General features: G+C 53.7%; 2 protein-coding genes across 2 annotated transcripts; one reads left to right on the top strand and one right to left on the bottom strand.

The window, feature by feature from the left end:
* Window positions 1-2,930: 2,930 nt before the first annotated feature.
* Window positions 2,931-3,993, top strand: LOC127305331 (uncharacterized). Its single transcript, XM_051335740.2, has one exon. The coding sequence runs from the start codon at window positions 3,086-3,088 to the stop codon at window positions 3,761-3,763; it is 678 nt and encodes a 225-aa protein (XP_051191700.1). The 5' UTR covers window positions 2,931-3,085; the 3' UTR covers window positions 3,764-3,993.
* A 2,966-nt stretch (window positions 3,994-6,959) lies between these two features.
* LOC139832721 (uncharacterized) lies at window positions 6,960-17,357 on the bottom strand. The gene is made up of 3 exons (XM_071822541.1): window positions 16,778-17,357; window positions 16,319-16,700; window positions 6,960-7,065 (listed from the first exon to the last, which is right to left on the bottom strand). Exons 1-3 carry the CDS (start codon window positions 16,953-16,955, stop codon window positions 6,960-6,962), a joined length of 666 nt encoding a protein of 221 aa, XP_071678642.1. The 5' UTR covers window positions 16,956-17,357.
* Between the last annotated feature and the right edge of the window lie 1,662 nt (window positions 17,358-19,019).

The following is a 19,019-nucleotide window of genomic DNA, read 5'->3' as shown; positions in this document are numbered from 1 at the left end:
TCACGTCTCGCCCTCCTGAAACCGTACGACAAGAAAATGGGTGCACACGACCGAATCTCGTCCGATCCGGCAATCTACATGCATCAAGTACCCAAGATCGACGGTGAATCCTTCTGAAACTTGTCACCGGCCAGATCAATGAGAGCAGGTAGCAAGCAGAAGAGCATCTTGGCGCGAGGAGAACCCTAGGAGCACTTCCTTTATGGGGAGATCAGCAGGCCCCCACACCGCCGCCCACCGGCTTCCAACAGCAGATCGGAGATCTCAGCGGGCACCACCGCCACCCGCAGCACGCGAAGATGAGGGGTTGAGCCGCGCCGAGTCCTTCGAACCAGGTGCAGCCCTTGTGGCCACAATGGTCGCCAAGGTCGACGAAGAAGTCCGAGGCCACCACCCCAGCGTTCATCTAGGCCAAACAAAGGACGCCGTCCACATGGGCGGCGCTGGGGGTATTCCCCTGTCTTCCATGGAATACCCATGTTTTTGATGGGAAAAAAAATTAGATCGTATTTGGCCCAGCCCAACAGGTAGACTCGCAGCAGAGTCACAGGCAGACGCACGCCGCACGCGACGCAGCACGCAGACCTGCCCACGACCGCCGCCGGCGATGCATCCCCGAGCAGCAGGCGATGGCCCCGCGCCCGCCGCGGCGGCGGCGGCGCCCCGGCCTCGGCCCCCGCCGACCCGCGCCCTAGCCCCTCCTCCCGTCTGCGCAGCCCCATCCGGCCCGGCGATGCATCCCGGAGCAGCGAGCGACGGCCCCGCGCCCGCCGCGGCGGCAGCGGCGGCGCCCCGGCCCTGCCCCCTGCCGACCCGCGCCCTAGCCCCTCCTCCCGTCCGCGCCGCCTCATCCCCATCCTAGGCTTCCCAGCGCCGAGCAGCGGTAATGGCGTACTACTGCCCCCAATTTTATTTTTTGCTGTTACTTTACTTCATTGTTTGCTTTCTAGATAAATCATTCACTCCTATTAGCTTCATAGAATCATAGATGCAAGATTTTAATTTTCTATTTCTTGTTTTTTATTGTAGAAGAAGAAGAGTGGTATTGTTGGTAGTAGCATACATACAATGTGGGAAAAGGCTGCAAAAACAAGGAAAATGAATGAATCATCCACACCGAATCATACAACAACTGCATCTAGTGTTGTTCATCTTGAGAGCAATTTGCAAATGGTGTTATGGCAAGCACCGGAGAGTAGAGAAGAAACCTCAACACCTCATGTAGAAGTAGAAGATTATGAATCTATAGATGAAGATGATGAAATGATGCAAACAGATTTAGAGGCACTCGAACATGATCCTGGAAAGCGGATTCCCATCTCTATGTATGATGTCAATGATCAAGATAGAGTAAGAAGGAGATTTATTGAGATGGGGCCATGTCAACCAAAGAATCATAAATTTGAGTTTACAAATAAAGGTGGAAGAGAGCGTCCTTACTTCCCCGTTGGCCGGCCTAGAAGGGGTGTATGCAATGGTGTGATCAATTACCACCGCTTCAAGGTAGATATGTTTGTGTCTGTCATTGATAGGCAAATTGGTGAGCTAAATGGCAGATTTGATGAGGTAAACACAGAGCTACTTATTTGCATGGCATCATTTAGTCCACTTCATCTATTTGCTGCTTATGATCAAGAGAAGTTGGTTAAGCTTTCTACAAAGTTTTATGCTTCTGATTTTACAAGAGATGAACTAGCAAGGCTTCCATGGCAACTAAACATGTATGTTGCTAATTTGCGTAGAGATGAAAGATTTCAAAACTTGAAAAATCTGTCTGAGCTATCAGTTATGCTTGTCAAGACAAAGAAGCATGAACAATATCATATTGTTTACAAGCTTCTTAAGTTGGTATTGATTCTACCAGTAGCCACTGCTAGTGTTGAAAGAATGTTCTCTTCAATGAGCTATTTGAAGAATAAGCTAAGGAACAAAATGGGTGATGACTATTTAAACTATTGTATGGTTACATTTGTTGAGAGAGATTTCTTCAGGCAAGTAAAGGATAAGGATATCATCAATCTCTTCCAAAAAGGCAAGCGCAAAGTTATAATGTAAGATGTAACATCATCACTTTATCAATCAAAAGGTACCTATGTATTCATGTCGTTATGGGCTTATAAATTGAAATATTGCTATTGTTGTCATGCTAGTGTTGTTTTATTCATATATTGATAGTATTGTGGTGTTTGATTCATATACTACATTTAGAGCAAAAAAAAATTTTTGGGCGGAATACCCAGGCGCCATTTCCTGGCGCCGCCACTGGCCGTCCAGGGCTACCACGAATCTCCGGCCGGAGATCCCACCACGCGAGGAGGAAGAGGCCACCGGCGCTGCCAGTCGTGCTCGGGAATGAGAGCTCGCCATTGCCATTTGCCGCGCATCATTTGATCAGCGGAATGCTTCGACGACGGTGGGGGTGGAGGGGAAGGGGGAGGCGGTGGCGGTGGCTTGGGTCCCGCTCGAGCCGCCCCTCGTGGGAGTGTTGTGCCACCTAGTTATAAATATGTTTGTTGTCCCTGTTCATTTCTACTTTTTTTTGCGAAAATAATTTTCATTTTCTACTCTGATAGAGCAACTACAACTTTACAAGCCGCTAGGATCACCAACAATGGAGCTAATTCGATAAACGAATTGGCCGAGACCTTGCTGGAGATCGGGGTCAAGAATTAGCTGGCCACTGGTCAAATTAAAACGGCTGGCACTAGCAGTGAAGTGCAGCGGCAACACCGAGTGAATGGTCACTTCCCTGTTTTCCCATCCAATCCAATCACGGTCAGCTGCTGCTGCATGCTGCATGCTGCATGCTGGTACGAACACGAAAGCCCACGTCGACGACGTCGTCCCTTCGCTTTGCATCCTCACGCTGACAGACAGACAAACACTATTGACTCGCACTCTCTCTAGTCTCTACACACTTTGTGCCTCCTCTCGCACTCCCGCTCGCTCTATATAGACCATCGTAGAGGCCTTCTGTTTAGCCACTTCCATCCATTGCCCTGTTTCCCCATTTGTTCCAGTTTCAGGCTGGTTAAGGCTAGCTAGCTAGACACTGATCGGTAGGTTGCCAAGCAGAGAGGAGATCATGGGATCGCAGATGGGGAAGAAGAAGAGCGGTCGCGGCCATGGCGGCGGGGAGACGCGCGGCGAGCCGGAGGTGGCGAGGGAGTTCGTGCTGAAGGTCGCCATGCACTGCCTCTGCCGCGGCTGCAGGGACAAGGTGCGCGCCGCGGTGCGTGCCCTGACGATGGCGCAAGGCGTGGTGGCGGCGGACAGCTCGGCGGCCGAGAGCAGCGGCGAGGTGCGCCTGCTCGCCACGGCCGACCCCGAGCGGCTCCGGCGCCGCCTCCGCAAGGCCACCGGCAAGAAGGTCGATCTGCTGCTGCCGGCAGCCTGCAAGGAGCCTGGCGCCGGCGCCGGAAAGAAGGTGAACCCGCTCGACGACGCCGCGATCCAGGCCCTGCTCGCCGACTTGCAGCTGCAGCAGGCGCCGGCCCGCCAGCAGTACGGCGGTGGACACGGAGCGGCCTCGGCGTGGGCCGCGAACCACCACCAGCAGCAGCAGCTGATGGGGCTCGGTCTCGGCGGCGCCGGGGCCTACGGGGCGGCGTACCCGTGGGCGTCGCCGTCCTCGTCCTACCCGGCCGCGCCGGCTGCTTCTTGGCCGGGAGCGTACGCGTATGCTGCTCCTCCGGCTCCCGCGCCGGCTCACGGCCTCGGCTACTACAGCGGCGTAGGCGCTCCGGCGTGGCCCGGCTACTGATCACCTTCCCAACCAAGACGACGACGGCATTGGCATGGCCGGGCTGCATCAGCGATCTACGTACCGTATATTAGTAGCAGTAGTAGTAGTTTGATTGGCGCTCTTTCGTGTGTTTGTTAAGCTGATTAGCACTAAGATTTGCCAGTAAGTAAACTAGCCAATGCCTTGTCGATCGGACGGTGATGTGATGTACTGCTATTGCTGCTAATCTATATATACCCTTTTGGCAATATGGCAACCTCTGCTTTTTCTCTCTTTTGTGCATCGTCTGCATTTGCTATACTCTCTCCTTCATGTGTCTTTTCCAACGTGCCTTGTCTTGTCAACACACGGGCACCAATTGATGCGACCATTTCTCGAGCTACTCACTGGTACTACTAGTGGTACTAACACGATGGTCATGATTTGATCTGCCATGGACCTGCTCCGTATGAATTCAGGCACGTATACAGGCAAGCAAACAATGAGACCGATCGTACATTACGGCAGTTTTTCTTTTTGCGAATTAAGGAGATTCATTTCTAAACCAGTGAGATTATAATCTCTTGCCAAGATATCTACTACTCCCTCCGGTCTCTTTTAATTGACTCAGATTTAGTACAACTTAAAAAAGAACGGAGGGAGTAGGAATGATGGCATGTGCAGTTAGTCCACATGCACCGCCTTCTATCAGAATTAGCTATCTTAGCGGAGGCATGTTGTAGTCTCCATTGGTGCATGCTAACTCTAGAATTAGCTATCTTAGCGGTGGCGCAGTCCCTCCATCCAGTGGCCACGCGGGGAAGCCGGCGGGGTGGTTACTGGACGGGATGTGCCGACATTAACACTGCGACATCCATGACGGTCAAAAAAAAAAAGAAATCAGCCCACATTTTTTTCTTCTTCCGATCCAAAATTCCAAACAGACCAAACCAGATACATTGTGTCTCAAATGGGCCAAGCCGGTGGTGAAAATGCCCTAAATGATGTAAACAGGTCATTAGGCGTTTTGGTGGGTCAAGCAGGGATGTCTTTGTTGGCTGCCTTTTTACATGCATGGCCATGCATGTAGGGCCCGACGTCAGTTCAGAGGGAGGGAGGCAGGGTCCGGATGGGAAGCAGGAGCAGTACGAGTCAATCTGCTGTCTATCGGCCAGAAGCAGCCAAGCCTAGCAAGGAAAGCCAGCAGAAGGCTTTGACGCTTGTTTGCTTTTCCGCTTTGCTGCTCTCGTCTCGTCTGCGTACATCACGTCACGTCCATCATCCTCGCCTCCACCAGCAAATGGACGAGTTGATTCGGCCGGAAGATACGGCGCCGATGGATCTTTGTGCATGCTGTGCTATATACACGCAGGGTGTGTTTGTACACCGGCCGACCTGAGATAATCTCATCTCAACCTAGCTCAAACCACTATTTCTTGTTTGTTAGCATGGGTGGAAGCGCAGTGTTCACCTCGTACCAAAAACACCTCTCAGTCAGGCTGTTATGAGAAGTTCAAATCGAGAAAACTCATCAAACACGATGATAACTGACTAATGTAGACCAAGCAACGACCCAATCTCACCTCGATGCCAAATGGTCCGCAATGCACCCAACCGAGTTGTCTTAGCATGGGCACCTCGCGCCGACCAGCCAGCCTCACACGGCGGATCTCGCTTCCACCGCCGCACCACCCTCCATGGTGGGGCCCGCCAGGGGATGAAACTAAGAGGGAGACTTGGGTGACTAGGCTTTTCCCCTAGCGCGGCGTGAGGGGCGATGTGAGGGGGACGGGGATTCCAGCATGGCACTGTAGTCGATCGTCTATGACACCGATAGTGGGATCATCCTCTCGCCACTTGTTGTATACGTACCGGTCCGTTACTCCGCTTGAGTGAACGGTGAAAATAGGGTTTGCTAGTTCTCTAAGTTCATGCTCAGTTAAGTTCTACATTGTTAGATTCGCTTCGTCATTTGTGCTAGTTATCAATTACAACATGAGTTGCAACTGAGATTTGTGTTAGTTTTCAGTCGACCGGAGAAATAGCCACGCCCGTGAAAGTAAGGGCATCTCCAGCGGCGCGACGCAAACGGACGCTGAGCAACCGTTTGCGTCCGCCTTGACCGAAAATGCGTCTGGCACCACCTCCAACGGGGCGACGCAAAGTGACCGGGCCGTCCGCGGAGACGCAAACCTGGCCCAAATAGGCGGCAGGTTTGCGTCTCTGCGGATGCTGCGCGGACGCGCACAGTGTCTGCTCGCGTCTCCACCGGGCCCGCCTGGCAGCGAGTCTGCATCGAGGGCATCGCTTCGGCGGTCAGCGCTTCCGCGTCTGCACCGCAGGCTTCGCCATCAATGGCGCGGCTGCCTGTTCTGCGCGCGCACTGGCGGGCGGTGGCTGGGCTTCTGCGCCGCCTTCAATGGCATCGTATCCCGCGCGCGGCCGCCCTTAAAAGTCCACCGGCCGCGTTCCTGCTTCGCCCACACCTCCACACGCACCACCACCGCCGCAGCACCATGGGGAAGAAGAAGAACGACTTCGAGGCGTCCGGCAGCGGCAGCAAGAGGGTGCCGCTCCCCGTCACGGTAGGGAGACTCATGCACGGCAAATGGTTGCCGTGCGACGATGCCTGGTCCGGCGTGCAACTGCCTGGCGGCTAGCGGCTCAGCTGCCGCCGGGTGTCCATCCCTCCAGTCCCTGCGCGCGAGCCTAATCGGAGCGCGGAGATCCGGCGTAGGAGGCGGTACCTGCCGCCGGACCTCCGCGCCGATCTGGCGTACTCCATCGACTCGGAAAGTTGGCGGACGTATCTGTCGACCGAGACAGATAGGAGAAGAAGGGCGAGCTTCATGGGCGACAGGGATTTTCCCTTCGCGGCTGCAGCGCCGACTCGTCCACGAAGACAGGAGGCGTCGACACGTCGTGAGCAGGCGCCGACGCGCGTGCAGTACAACGACCGCGACGACAACGACGACGACGATGACGACGACGACGACGATGCCTACGCCGGCTACGACGACGAGGACGAAAAAAAATGATTCGGCCAAAAAATGCGTCGTGCCGCTGGAGCCACCCCGACGCAAACGGACGTGCGCGGACGCTAAAATACGTCGCACCGCTGGAGATGGCCTAAGTTGCATTGCCGTTTCGCAAAAAATAAAAAATAAGTTGCATTGCCGAGCGGCCTCCATCGGTCTCTCTCCCTCTCTGTTGCGACCTGCCAAAACACAGCACATCACAGCACTCCACTTTGCTCTGTGTCCGCGCCGCTGCGGCGCTGCGCCAAGCAAGAGACAGAGAGGGAGTGGGAGATGGACTGCCTGTCCGCGCCGGTGACCGTGCTGCAGCAGTGCAGCCACGCCACACACACACCACTGCCAGTCTAGTTCAGTTCAAGTTCAGAGGGAGTCATGCATGCATGCAGAGGAAGCAGCCAAGCAGGCTGCAGAAAAAGGCGACTGTGTTCCTTTCTCGGTTTCTTCTACTTTGCTACTCCTATGCACTACGAAGTGTAGTGAATTATTTTCAATATTCGGTGAAACGATCCGCTCATTTATGCAATAATAATAGAATTATACTATGCATAATTGCATGACGGAACACCAAGTGATACTATGCCCACCGAGATATCACAATGAAACTATTACCAGCTTCATTCCTCAATAAAAGATTGTTTTAGATTTATCAAAATTTAAATGTACATATACACTAAATAGTATCTATATACACCTAAGTTTAGAAAAAATTAAGACTTCTTTTTATGGGTGGAAGAAGTACATTATACTACATGATATGTGGATTTAATTACCGAAAAGTTGCCGCACCTACCAGAATTTGCCATCCTCAAAAAGTATATTCACGGAGAAAATCTCATACCGCTTCAATTTTAGTCGGGCAAGGCCCAAACCCTAGCTGAGCCATCGAGGATGCTGGCACGGCCCTTGTAGAACTGTGTCGTGGACATCTCCTACGAGTGGGCGTTTGAGGATTCTGCTCGTCTCCTCATAGCCATCAAGCGACAGAGGATCATCGAGTTCAATACCCAGCAACTCGCTGAGCCTGCCACTGGTGTTGTGGGTATACTTCATGGGTGTACCATCGACAGTGCCTAGATCCGGCAAGCCCGGGTGGCCCACAGACGGTGATGAGGCATGTGGCCCATCGGGCGGCCCAGTTGCTGTTGATCATGAAGGAAGAAGTCCAGCCCAGGATCAGCAGGCCGGATCCGTACCGACATAGGAGTAACCCGGATCCATGGAGGTCCACGAGGAACCCGGATCCAGTGCGACGTGTATGGGTGGCGGATCCGTGGCGTGCACGGCAAGATATTGTACCGTAGCTAGGCTATCTGTAATCCGGCTAGGACTCTCCATGTAAACCCTAGATCCGTGCGCCTTTATAAGCCGGATCCCGGGAGCCCTAGAGGCAGAACCACAACTCATTGTAACAACGCGAAAGCGCCCAGATAATTCCAGACAAGCAGCAGTAGGCCCTGTGATCGTGCAGGTGTTCCGAAGCTGGGTAACTCGCGTACCACCGTCCCGTGTGCACTCCGCCCTATGGCCCCTACTTCTTCTCCCCCTCGTGAGGATCCCTCCTCCGAGGTACCGTCGATTAGGCAACGACAGTTGGCGCCCACCGTGGGGCTCGTGGCGTTCGGAGGCCGGAACCGGGAGGGTTCCGCCATGGGAAGCTACGACGACACCATCGCTGTGGGGCGCGTCCTTTACGCCGGGAATCTGCCGATCGTCCCTCCGGATGAGTGCTGGATTCCGGCTAGGACAAACCCCGTCAAGCTCTCCATCGTCCCTATAGGCGGCATACACATCTTCATCGGGGAAACCGTCGATTCCGACGGAAACCCACTGGTAAGTAACGCAGACGCGACCGCCGCAGAGCTGGACGCTGTCGCGAAGATCCGATCCGAGATGCAGGAGCTCCCCAAGGAAGATTCCGCCTTAGATCGGGAAATTTCAAAGCCCACCCAATCCGCCCCTGAGCAGGAAACAACGGTGGAAGACCAGTGCAGATCCGCCTGGGTCTCCCAGGTGTTAGAAAAGCAGAGGTGCCACTTCGTACACTTCTTGGCCCATACCGCCGGAACCGCCCCTCAAGAAGCCGGAGCTGGTCCTGAGCAGGTAGAGGCACCGGAAAACAGCGCAGATCCGGATCAGGCTCAGCCTGTCGGAAAAAGCGAAGCTCCGGTTGAAGAATCGATTTTGGGCAATCTGAGCCCAATTTCCGGAGATACCTCCTCCATGGAGTCTGATGACTTCGTTCGCAAGATAAGGGAATACGGATACAGTGATCAGCCCGAAGTCGACTCCGCCCAGCCTAAGCAAGTTCTCGCAACGATAGCAGCGCAGGGACAAACCGGATCTGAAGAGCCAACCAACCAATCTGACCCTCAACCATCCCAACAAGGATCTCCAATGTCTCGGGTGCGACCCCACAGGGATCCTTCCTCGGAGGAAATCCTGTCAGCAGAGGAGGTGGCCGCGCGTGCAGTTCTTAACACACCTATAACCCCGGGCGACGCCGCAGATCTGGAGGCTCTAGAGACCGCCAGAAAGGAAATGCTGGCTACAGCCAAGAGACTCGCCCATACCGAAGCTGCGTTAAAGGTAGGAAGGGCAGATCATGCACTGGGCCGGGAGAACTTCGACAGACAGGACCGCGAGATCACTGCCACACTCGAGCAGGTCAAGAACATGAGGGCTGAGTGGGAAGGAAAGATGACCTATGCGCAGGCGGAGGCCGATCGTATTGTTAGAGAAGCAATTCCGCCTCGCAGGATACCCTTCAATACGCCCGCAGATCACCAGCCGCTGGAAACTCCAAAGGACAACATGCAGAAAGCAGCGGAATTGCTGAAGAAGAACGACGAAGAAGTTGACATCAACTATCTCCGCACACTTGTCGCTTCAGCAATGCAGCAGCAGAGCAAGGCAGATACTTCGCGCAGGTTGGAATCCAATCCGGATAACTGTGTATCTACCGCGCAGAAGGACGATGAATCGCATACCGGATCCTCGGAGCGCAGAAAAAGGGCCAGGGAGCACCCAAATCCGATCCCCGTTCCGTCACAGACGCCTCCGTCGGATCCAAGAAAGGGAAAGGATGCGATGTACTCCGGAAGAGACAAATACCGCAACCCCTCTCCTCCGCCCAACGGTTACCCGCGACCCCCTCGCCGCCGTAGTCCAGCCGGAAACACCAGGCCCATAGGGCATGGTGCACTTGTTATCCGCGACAACGTGCTGCCAAGAAACAGAAACAGGGAGCGCTCGCCGGAACCTCGCCGGAATCAGAACAATGTTCATGAGCCCGAGCCCAGGAGGAGTCGGAATGAAGACCGCGGTCCAGAGCCTCGCCGGAACCGTGATCCAGAACCTCGCCCGAGCCGGGACCCAGAGCCTCGTCGGAGCCGTGACCCGGAGCCTCGCCGGAACGACCAGGGCAGCCAGCGCCAAGGCGAGGGCAGCCACAGGAGCCGGAGTCAGCACCAGGAAGGCCGAGGAGATTCAGATGGCGGAAGCAAGAAGTCAGACCGCCCACCTCGCAGGTCTCCCTCACCACCACCTAGCGGTGGCGGCGGAGGTGGAGGCGGAGGCAATGGCCGGAGATCTCGCTCTCGCTCAAAGTCTCCTCGCCACGGCTCGCGCGACGCGCGGGACCGCCTTAACGAGTACAGAACCGACTACATTGGCCCGAAGTGCTTTGGCAGGATGATTCGAGAGGAACCAAAGCCAAGGATGAACCTCAAGCTACCCGGAAATCTGAAGCATTATGATGGCACCGAAAGGCCGGATACCTGGATCGAGGATTACTACAACGCTGTAACCTTCGCTGGAGGAACCCCTAACATCGCCTGCCACATGCTCCAGTTGTACCTTGTAGGTCCAGCCCGGATCTGGCTCAGCGACCTCGAGAAGAACTCCATCTTTTGCTGGTTCGACCTGAAGAACGCTTTTGAGAAACACTTCAGGGGTACCTACAAGAGACCTGCCACAACAAGCGACCTACAGGCTTGCATCCAGAAGAAGGGCGAAACATCGAGGAATTTCCTCACCCGATGGTTGGCATGCAGAAACGAGTGCGAGAACGTTGACAACCGCACAGCAATGCACGCCTTCATTGGGGGCTTGCAGCGAGGAGGATTGCTGCGACACAAGCTAACCTGCTTGGTCAATGCAAATAAACTGACGTTGGATGACATGATCACCATCGCTAGCGATCACACTGCCGCCGATGACGACGCAGGCGGTGATCTCGCAGCTACAGCACTCCCCCTGCATCAACAAAAGAAGAACCGTGACAACGGCGGCAGCAGCAGCCATAAGCGCAAGAACCCTGATGACCAAAAGAGTGGCGGATCCGAGATGGTCGCCATGGCGTTTCAACGCGGAGGTCCAGGAGGCGGAAGAGGACGCGGACGCGGAGGCGGAGCCGGCAGGGGTCAGCAGCATACCTCCGAGGTCACTGCTGCCGGATCCCGCGCCCCGCAAACCTATGAGGAATACAGAGACATGCCCTGCCTGGCCCATCTGGATCCGGTTACAGGGAAGTCCACTCATACCAACCGCAACTGCAAGTGGGTCAATGATCTAAAGAACGACCCGGAGGCCGGATACAAGCGCGCCCGGAAGCACCGCCCTCGCGGAAAAGGTGGCAAGGGCAAGAACAAAGACAAGGAGGACGATAGTTCCGAGGCGATGGATGAGGATGATAACTCGCCGGATCCCAAGGCAGGAGCCGCAGGTAAATCCAATCCATTCGACAAAAAGAGCGTGGGGCTTACCACACTTTCCTCGGAACCCCAACGATGCGCGCCTCCAAGTCAGCTACCCGGATCCCGAACGCCATAGTTCCGGTGTGCCGCAAGACGTCGTGGTCGGAAATCCCGTGCACATTTGACAGGAAGGATCACCCCGCAATTGTGCCAAAAGAATGCTACGCCTTGGTTGTAAGTCCCCGCATAGACGGGTATGACTTCTCCAAGTGCCTCATGGATGGCGGAGCCAGCTTGAACATCATGTACCTGGAGACTCTAGAGCGGATGAACCTCACCAAGGAACAGCTCAAACACAGCAACACTGAGTTTCATGGCGTGGTTCCGGGTAAGAAGGCGAACTCCCTCGGCAGCATCACACTTCCCGTGGCTTTTGGCGATGTTCATAATTTCCGCGAAGAGAAGATCACGTTTGAAGTTGTGCCCTTCAAGAGCTCCTATCACGTCATCTTCGGCAGGCCCACCTACCACAAGTTCCACGCAAGAGCGTGCTACATCTACAACAAGCTCAAGATTCCGGGTCCTAAAGGTATGATTACCGTATCCGGAGACTACAAAAAGGCTCATGAGTGCGAGTTAGGTGAAGCCGCCTTCGCAGAGTCTGTGAGATCCGGAGACGAGCCGAAAGGCTACAGAGCCGCGGTGGATCCGACTGAGATGCAGACCACCAAGAAGCAAATCTCCGAGCAGAAAACCTCCTTCAAGCCCGCGATAGAAACCAAGAAGCATGACCTCATCCCAGGTGACTCTTCCAAGGAGGTTTCAGTCGGAGCCAACATGGACCCCAAATAGGAAAGCGCGCTCGTCGAGTTCCTCCGCGCTAACATGGATATCTTCGCATGGCAACCTTCTGACATGTCCGGAGTACCTAGGGAACTCGCCGAGCACTACCTCAACATAAATCCGGGGGCCAAACCAGTGAAGCAAGCTATGCGACGCTTTGGAGATAAGAAGCGCCGCGCCATAGGAATGGAACTAGCAAAGTTACTAGAAGCAGGTTTTGTAATAGAAGTTATCCATACCGATTGGGTCGCGAATCCCGTCCTTGTACCCAAAAAGAACACTGAAATACTAAGAATGTGCATCGATTACTCTGGCTTGAACAAACATTGCCCGAAGGATCCGTTCCCCTTGCCGCGCATTGACCAAGTCATTGATTCGACGGCGGGGGTGGAACTTCTGTGTTTTCTTGATGCGTATTCCGGGTATCATCAGATCCGGATGAAGGAATCCGACCAAAAGGCGACTTCATTCATTACCCCGTTCGGTACTTACTGCTATGTTACTATGCCCTTTGGTTTGAAAAATGCAGGTGCTACCTACCAACGTACGATGCAGCGGTGCCTGAAGGACCAAATTGGCCGGAACGTGCACGCTTACGTCGACGACATCGCGGTCATGACCCGGAAAGGATCCGACTTGATCAGCGATCTCACGGAAACCTTCGACAACCTCCGCAGGTACAAGATGATGTTGAATCCGCTGAAGTGCGTCTTTGGCGTGCCAGCCGGAAAACTCCTTGGCTTCATAGTCTCTCACAGGGGCATTGAGGTTAACCCGGAAAAGATCAAGGCAATTCTGTGTATCAAAAGGCCAACTTGTCTCAAAGATGTGCAACGACTTACTGGTTGTGGCGCAGCAATCAGTAGGTTTGTTAGCCGTTTTGGCGAGAAGGCATTACCTCTGTACAAGCTGCTGAAGAAAACAGACAAATTTGTCTGGGATGACGCAGCCGACGCAGCGCTTCGAGGGTTGAAGGAAATACTTACCTCCCCTCCTATCTTGGCAGCTCCAGTAGAGTCAGAGCCAATGCTCCTTTATCTGGCAGCTACCAACAAAGTCGTCAGCCTCGTCATCGTGGTGGAGCGAAAGGAAGAAGGTCATGAATATGACGTCCAGAGACCTGTCTACTACATTAGCGAGGTGTCGACGGAATCAAAACAGAGATATCCTCACTTTCGTAAACTAGCTTATGGCGTGTTCCTAGGCAGCCGGAAGCCGAGGCATTATTTCCAAGAGCATCCAAGAATGCCGTGAGCAAGGCTCCGCTGTCAACAATTCTCAACAACGCTGACGCAACAGGACGTACGGCTAAATGGGGCATCGAATTATCCGCCTTCGACATCGCTTACAAGCCAAGGACTGCGGTAAAATCCTGTGTTCCGCAGATTTCGTTGCAGATTGGACAGAAGCTCCGGATGCAAGTCTGGAGCCGGAACCAGAGACATGGGTCATGCACTTCGACGGATCCAAGCAGCATCAAGGCTCAGGAGCCGGAGTCACCCTGAAGTCCCCTACCGGAGAAGAACTGCAGTATGTTCTGCAGATCCACTTCGAAGCTACTAACAACATGGCGGAATATGAGGCTCTATTACACGGTCTGCGCATCGCTAAGGAACTTGGGATCAAGCACATCATATGCTGTGGAGATTCCGACCTGGTGGCACAACAAGTAGCCGGAACCTGAAACGCCAGAAATTCCGTCATGGCGGCCTACAGAGACGAAGTTGACGAGATCGCCAAGAGCTTTCTCGGATACGAAGTCAAGTACGTCAGGAGAGACGATAACACAGCGCAGACATGCTATCCAAGCTCGGATCCGGCAGGAAACCAATTCCGCCTGGCATTTTCCTGGAGCATCTCCGGATACCCTCAGTTAAGGGCGCTAACCCGGAAAACCCAGAGGTGGCAGTATCTCCGGCTAGGGAAGTGATGGCTATCATTCCTGCTTGGACACAGCCTTTCTGGACTACCTCATCGATCGAAGTTGCCAGAAGGACGAGGTCCTCGCACGACGCATCGTCGACGAGCAAGAACCTACACAATAGTTGATGGACAGCTCTACAAACGAAGTGCAGCAGGGGTATTTCTTAAATGCGTCTCCAATCAAGATGGCATTGAAATCCTCAGAGAGATCCACGCAGGGGATTGCGGGCATCACGCCGCTCCCAGATCACTCGTTGCAAAAGCTTTTCGGTTAGGTTTCTATTGGCTTACAGCTAAAGAAGACGCCGATAAAATAGTCAAGACCTGCCGAGGTTGTCAGTATTACGCTACTCAACCAAACGCTCCAGCCCAAGAGCTGAAGACCATACCTATCACCTGGCCATTTGCGGTCTGGGGGCTCGATATGGTTGGTAAGTTAAAAAGATCATCTCCTGGCGGTTTTGAGTACCTCCTGGTCGCTGTTGACAAGTTCAGCAAATGGATCGAGGCTAAGCCAGTGAGAAAAGCCGATGGTGCTACGGCACTAAAATTCGTCTGCAGCCTCGTGATGAGATTCGGCATCCCACACAGCATAATCACAGATAATGGCACGAACTTCGCTCAAGGAGAATTAAGGGATTATTGTGAAACAATGGGGATACGACTGGACCTCGCATCTGTGGCTCACCCACAGTCCAATGGTCAGGTTGAAAGGGCTAACGGCCTAATATTATCAGGAATTAAACCACGCCTTGAAGGACCGCTGCGACGAGCAGCTGGAGCTTGGGCTGATGAGTTGGAAGCTGTTCTGTGGAGTTTACGAACTACCCCTAACAGATCGACAGGGTTTACCCCTTTTTTCCTGGTATACGGATCCGAAGCCGTGCTTCCCTCCGACATCATCCACGATTCACCGCGAGTTTCCGCCTACAATGAAGAAACAGCTGACGAGGCCAGACAGCTATCTGTGGACCTGATCGAGGAAGCTCGGAACTTAGCAGACCAGAGATCCGCCATCTACCAGCAAAAGCTCCGACGTTATCACAGTCGTCGAGTTCGGAAACGCTCCTTCATGGCAGGAGACCTGGTCCTCCGCCTTCGACAGGTGAAAGACCATAAGCTGCAATCTCCATGGGAAGGACCCTTCGTCGTTAGCAAAGTGCTTCATAACGGGTCGTACTACCTTGTTGATTTCCGCGAGCTGAAGGATAGACCTGCTAATTGGCACCGGAAACGCAAGCGTGAGGATCCGGATGACATCTACGACGAGACAGATCGCCCTTGGAACATCGCACAGCTACGTCCTTTCTACACTTAGCATATTTTTTCCGAGTTACAAACTCTGTAATAGTTATACATGATCAATGAAATAAAGCTTATGGTTCACTCTTTGAGTCTTTTACCTCCTTTAATTGTTCATTTTAGATCGTGTATGTTTTTTCCAACTAAAACCGCAGAGCTGGATATTTCCGCCTAGGCGTGTATGAAAGTTGTGATTTTCAAAATCGTCCTTTAGGACGTAAGCTTAAGTTTTCTGATTAAGTTGTTATCTGTTGCGAACTCGTGGATTCCTAGTAGCGATTTCCGGCACCTATGCCTGGGGGCTTGTTTCCGCGGTTATGGACGGACTGCCATTGGGCTTCGTCGCCGCTGGCGAGCGTTTCCGGCTAAGGTTTTCCGGCTCGTGGAAGGTCAAGCGGGCAAGCCAGAAAATAACGAAGTCAGCACTTGCTTTCCGACATAAAACGAAACATGCACATAATATTTAACGGATAGCAGGATAAGTGTTTCCGCCCCATGCATAATCGTTTCGTTCCTAGCTACTTAAGAATTTAAAGTCTTATTACAAACCCTCGCTGGGGCCAAAATGATGCAACTTGTTTCATTGTTTCAAACAGGAACTCTACTCGGAGTCCTCCTCTTCAGATTGTTGGTAGCTGGAGCCGTTATCGCTGCCACCAGATCCGGCTTCAGAGTCGTCTCCAGAATTTTCTCCGGAGTGCTCGCTGCTGGACCCGGATCCTTCCCCATAATACTCTGGCTCGCCTGCTTCCTCTGCATCGGAAAAACCTTCGGGCAGATTGTGCTTGTTGTACCAGAACGAGTGATCCACTCGCCTGACAAACAGCTCTTCATAGCCTTCAGTTTCCGCGAGGAGGGCGCTCATGTCGGAACTCTCGGGGGCTCCGCGTGCAACTTGCGCCAGGTTGAGTGAGGGGAAGAAAGCCTTGCAGGTGGCCAGGACTAAGGAGGCGGCTCCGCGCGCTGAAGACTTCTGCCAGTCCTTGATGAACTCCGGCACCTGTCGCATAAGTTTGGTCATCGTATCGATGACTGTGGTTTTGGCCTTCTTTAGCGACAGAGCCGTGGCGATTCCGCGACAGGCTTCAAACAGCGCATCAATTGACATCCGCGCTTCATCGTACGCCTCCGTCCTCGTCAGGTTTGAATCTTTTGTCCACTCAAAGCCAAGGCTTGCTGTGAAAGAAAGAGGTTCAGTTCCGTCAGAGAAAACATGCAAGGTGGTCGGAGCAACGACGCGGAAAAATGCTTACGGAAGATAAGCTTGTCAATGGCTTCCGCCTCCGCTTCCAGGGCTTTGTTCTTGGCAATTGTGGAGATCACGCGGCCCTGGCTTTTCTCCAGCTTGTCAATCAGCTCCGCCTGCTCACGGGCATGCTTCTCGGAGAGCTCCTTCCTCGCCTCAGTCTCTTTGCTTGAGGATTCTTTCATGAAGTTTCTGAGGGACTCGTTCTCCGCCTCAAGCACCTTGACCTTGGCAGATAGTTCATCAAGCGAGGAATGCTTGGCAGTTTCTTCTGAAAGCAGAGTTGAACATATTATGCACCCTGAACAACTGTCAGTACAAAAAAGTGAAGATCCGGATCTCGTACCTTGAAGTCGGGTCTCAAGCAGCTGGATAGCCTTTCGGCTATTTTCCGCGTGTTGGCGCAGCCCCTCGATCTCCGTGATTTGCTCCAGCACGTGTATGCGCAAATCTTCGTGCAGTTTCCGCGTGGACTGAGAAGCAGCAGAGAGTCGGATATTAAAATCTGGGGGGCTGGCGAAGATTTCAAAGACTTGGATAAAAATTTCAAATTTCCGCCTAACAGTACATTTTGAGAAAGCATTGGCTAATACATGTTACACGGAACTATATCACCCAATGCTTGGGGGCTAGTATTACCTGCCGCACTTCCTTGTGCTTGGCGAAAAATTCCTTCAGGCTGTCTTCCAGCTCGGCGAGATAACCCACCTCCTCCTCCGGCTTCCCCCATACCTTGTTCAGCATGGCGGAAACTTCCGCGTGACGCTCTGCGAGGGTAAGTTTTTGGAGGGACGGAGTTGGCTCGAGGCTGACTCGGGTCGCATTGGTAACTTGGAGAAGCTTGACCTTTTGCTCTTGCTCTTCATCAGTAGGCCCCGCGAAAGCGGAACTTGGTTGATCTGGTGGAGGAATGGGTGAGGAATTCCCCTGGGCGGAGTCGCCATGGTGAGCAGGGTCTTCAGGAAGGTCTTCAAGGTCAATGATGTCCTTCGGATCCGGCTTACTGGCAGAAGAAGCTTTGGGCGGAACTTCCACCTCAGGAGTGATAGGGAAAGAAGCCGGAGATGGTTTGGCCTTCTTCTTGATGACCCTTGGGGCCTTGGGAGGCTGGCTTTCGGAACTTCAGGAAAAACATACAAATATAAGAGCGTGTGTTAAACCAGAGCTTGGGTCTCGGAAGAAGACGCTTACCCGGAAGGCTTGAAAAAGTGCTGGATGGCAGGCTGCCCTTTGTTGCTGGTATTAATCAGCGCGAGGCGCTTCTTTTCCGCCTCAGCTTTCCGGGTAGCCGCGATGCTGAGCGTTTCGCGGGGGCGTTTCGCGTAAGGGCTGGAAGGGGCTGGCTTCTTCCTCTTCGCGGGACGTGAAGCTTCAGGAGCTTCCGCCTCTGACGTGGCTTCCGGATCCGCGTGGCCGGTGGATGGGACTCGGAGGAGAGTTCCGAGCTCATTTTCCTCAAGCGCCTCGAGCTAGTTCAAAGTTACACTTAGCCAAAAGTTTGAAGAAAAACGATAAACCAAAGTCAAGACGACGTACCGCAGTTCCGGATCCCTCCGTGTGGATGTCTTTGTTGCATACGTGAACGTGGAGTTCACGTGGGATTTTGATGAGGACCCGGATCCTCTTGTCGATGGCGTCGGCGGAGAGATTATCCTTGGTGGTGCGCATCGGATCGTCGCGCCCTGTGTATTCAAACATCAGGCGGTCTCTATGTTGCAGCGGCTGGATCCGCTTCGTGAACCAGGAGAGGGTTAGGTCTTTCCCCGTCAGCCCCTCCTCCGTGAGCTTGCAGATCCGCCTGACAGCGCGGGTCAGCTGAGGCGAGTCGGAGAAGTGGGGGCAGTGCGTCCATGACGGAAGCTCGGTGGCGGGGCAGTTCTTGAAAGGTGGTAGCTTCTTGTCGCTCGCGGGGTCGGAGACGTCCTTCAGATAGAAGAAACCCCTGCACCGGTATCTCGCGGATTCGTGGCGGTCGGTGGGGGGTAGACGCGGCCCGGGCGGATGATGAAGGTGACAGATTCGCAAGTCGCCAACTCGGAAGTTTGGCGGATCTTCTCCTTCTTGACAGAGAAATAGTATTGGAAGAGGGAAAGCTCGGAGTTACCCGGAGGTGGCCTTCGCAGAGAGCGACGTGGTTGCTGATGGCGAGCACGCTGTTCGGAGATATGTTGTGGGGTTGGAGTCCATACGTCTTCAGAATCTCCCGGAAGAAATCCGAAGGCGGAAATGAAAATCCGCGCTCCACTAGT

This window comes from Lolium perenne, chromosome 6, assembly GCF_019359855.2.
Source record: "Lolium perenne isolate Kyuss_39 chromosome 6, Kyuss_2.0, whole genome shotgun sequence".
In the NCBI taxonomy this organism is placed as follows: Eukaryota; Viridiplantae; Streptophyta; class Magnoliopsida; order Poales; family Poaceae; genus Lolium; species Lolium perenne.
The sequence above is the reverse complement of the archived record's forward strand: the minus strand, read 5'-3'. Positions and strand labels throughout refer to the sequence as shown.

Coding starts and splice junctions, on each gene's coding strand:
- LOC127305331 (XM_051335740.2), top strand. CDS start 3,086: ATGGGATCGCAGATGGGGAAGAAGAAGAGCGGTCGCGGCCATGGCGGC.
- LOC139832721 (XM_071822541.1), bottom strand. CDS start 16,955: ATGAAAGAATCCTCAAGCAAAGAGACTGAGGCGAGGAAGGAGCTCTCC. Junction 16,701..16,777: donor CATTGACAAGCTTATCTTCC/GTAAGCATTTTT, acceptor TTTCTTTCACAG/CAAGCCTTGGCTTTGAGTGG. Junction 7,066..16,318: donor CGAGTGGATCACTCGTTCTG/GTACAACAAGCA, acceptor GCACTGCTGCAG/CACGGTCACCGGCGCGGACA.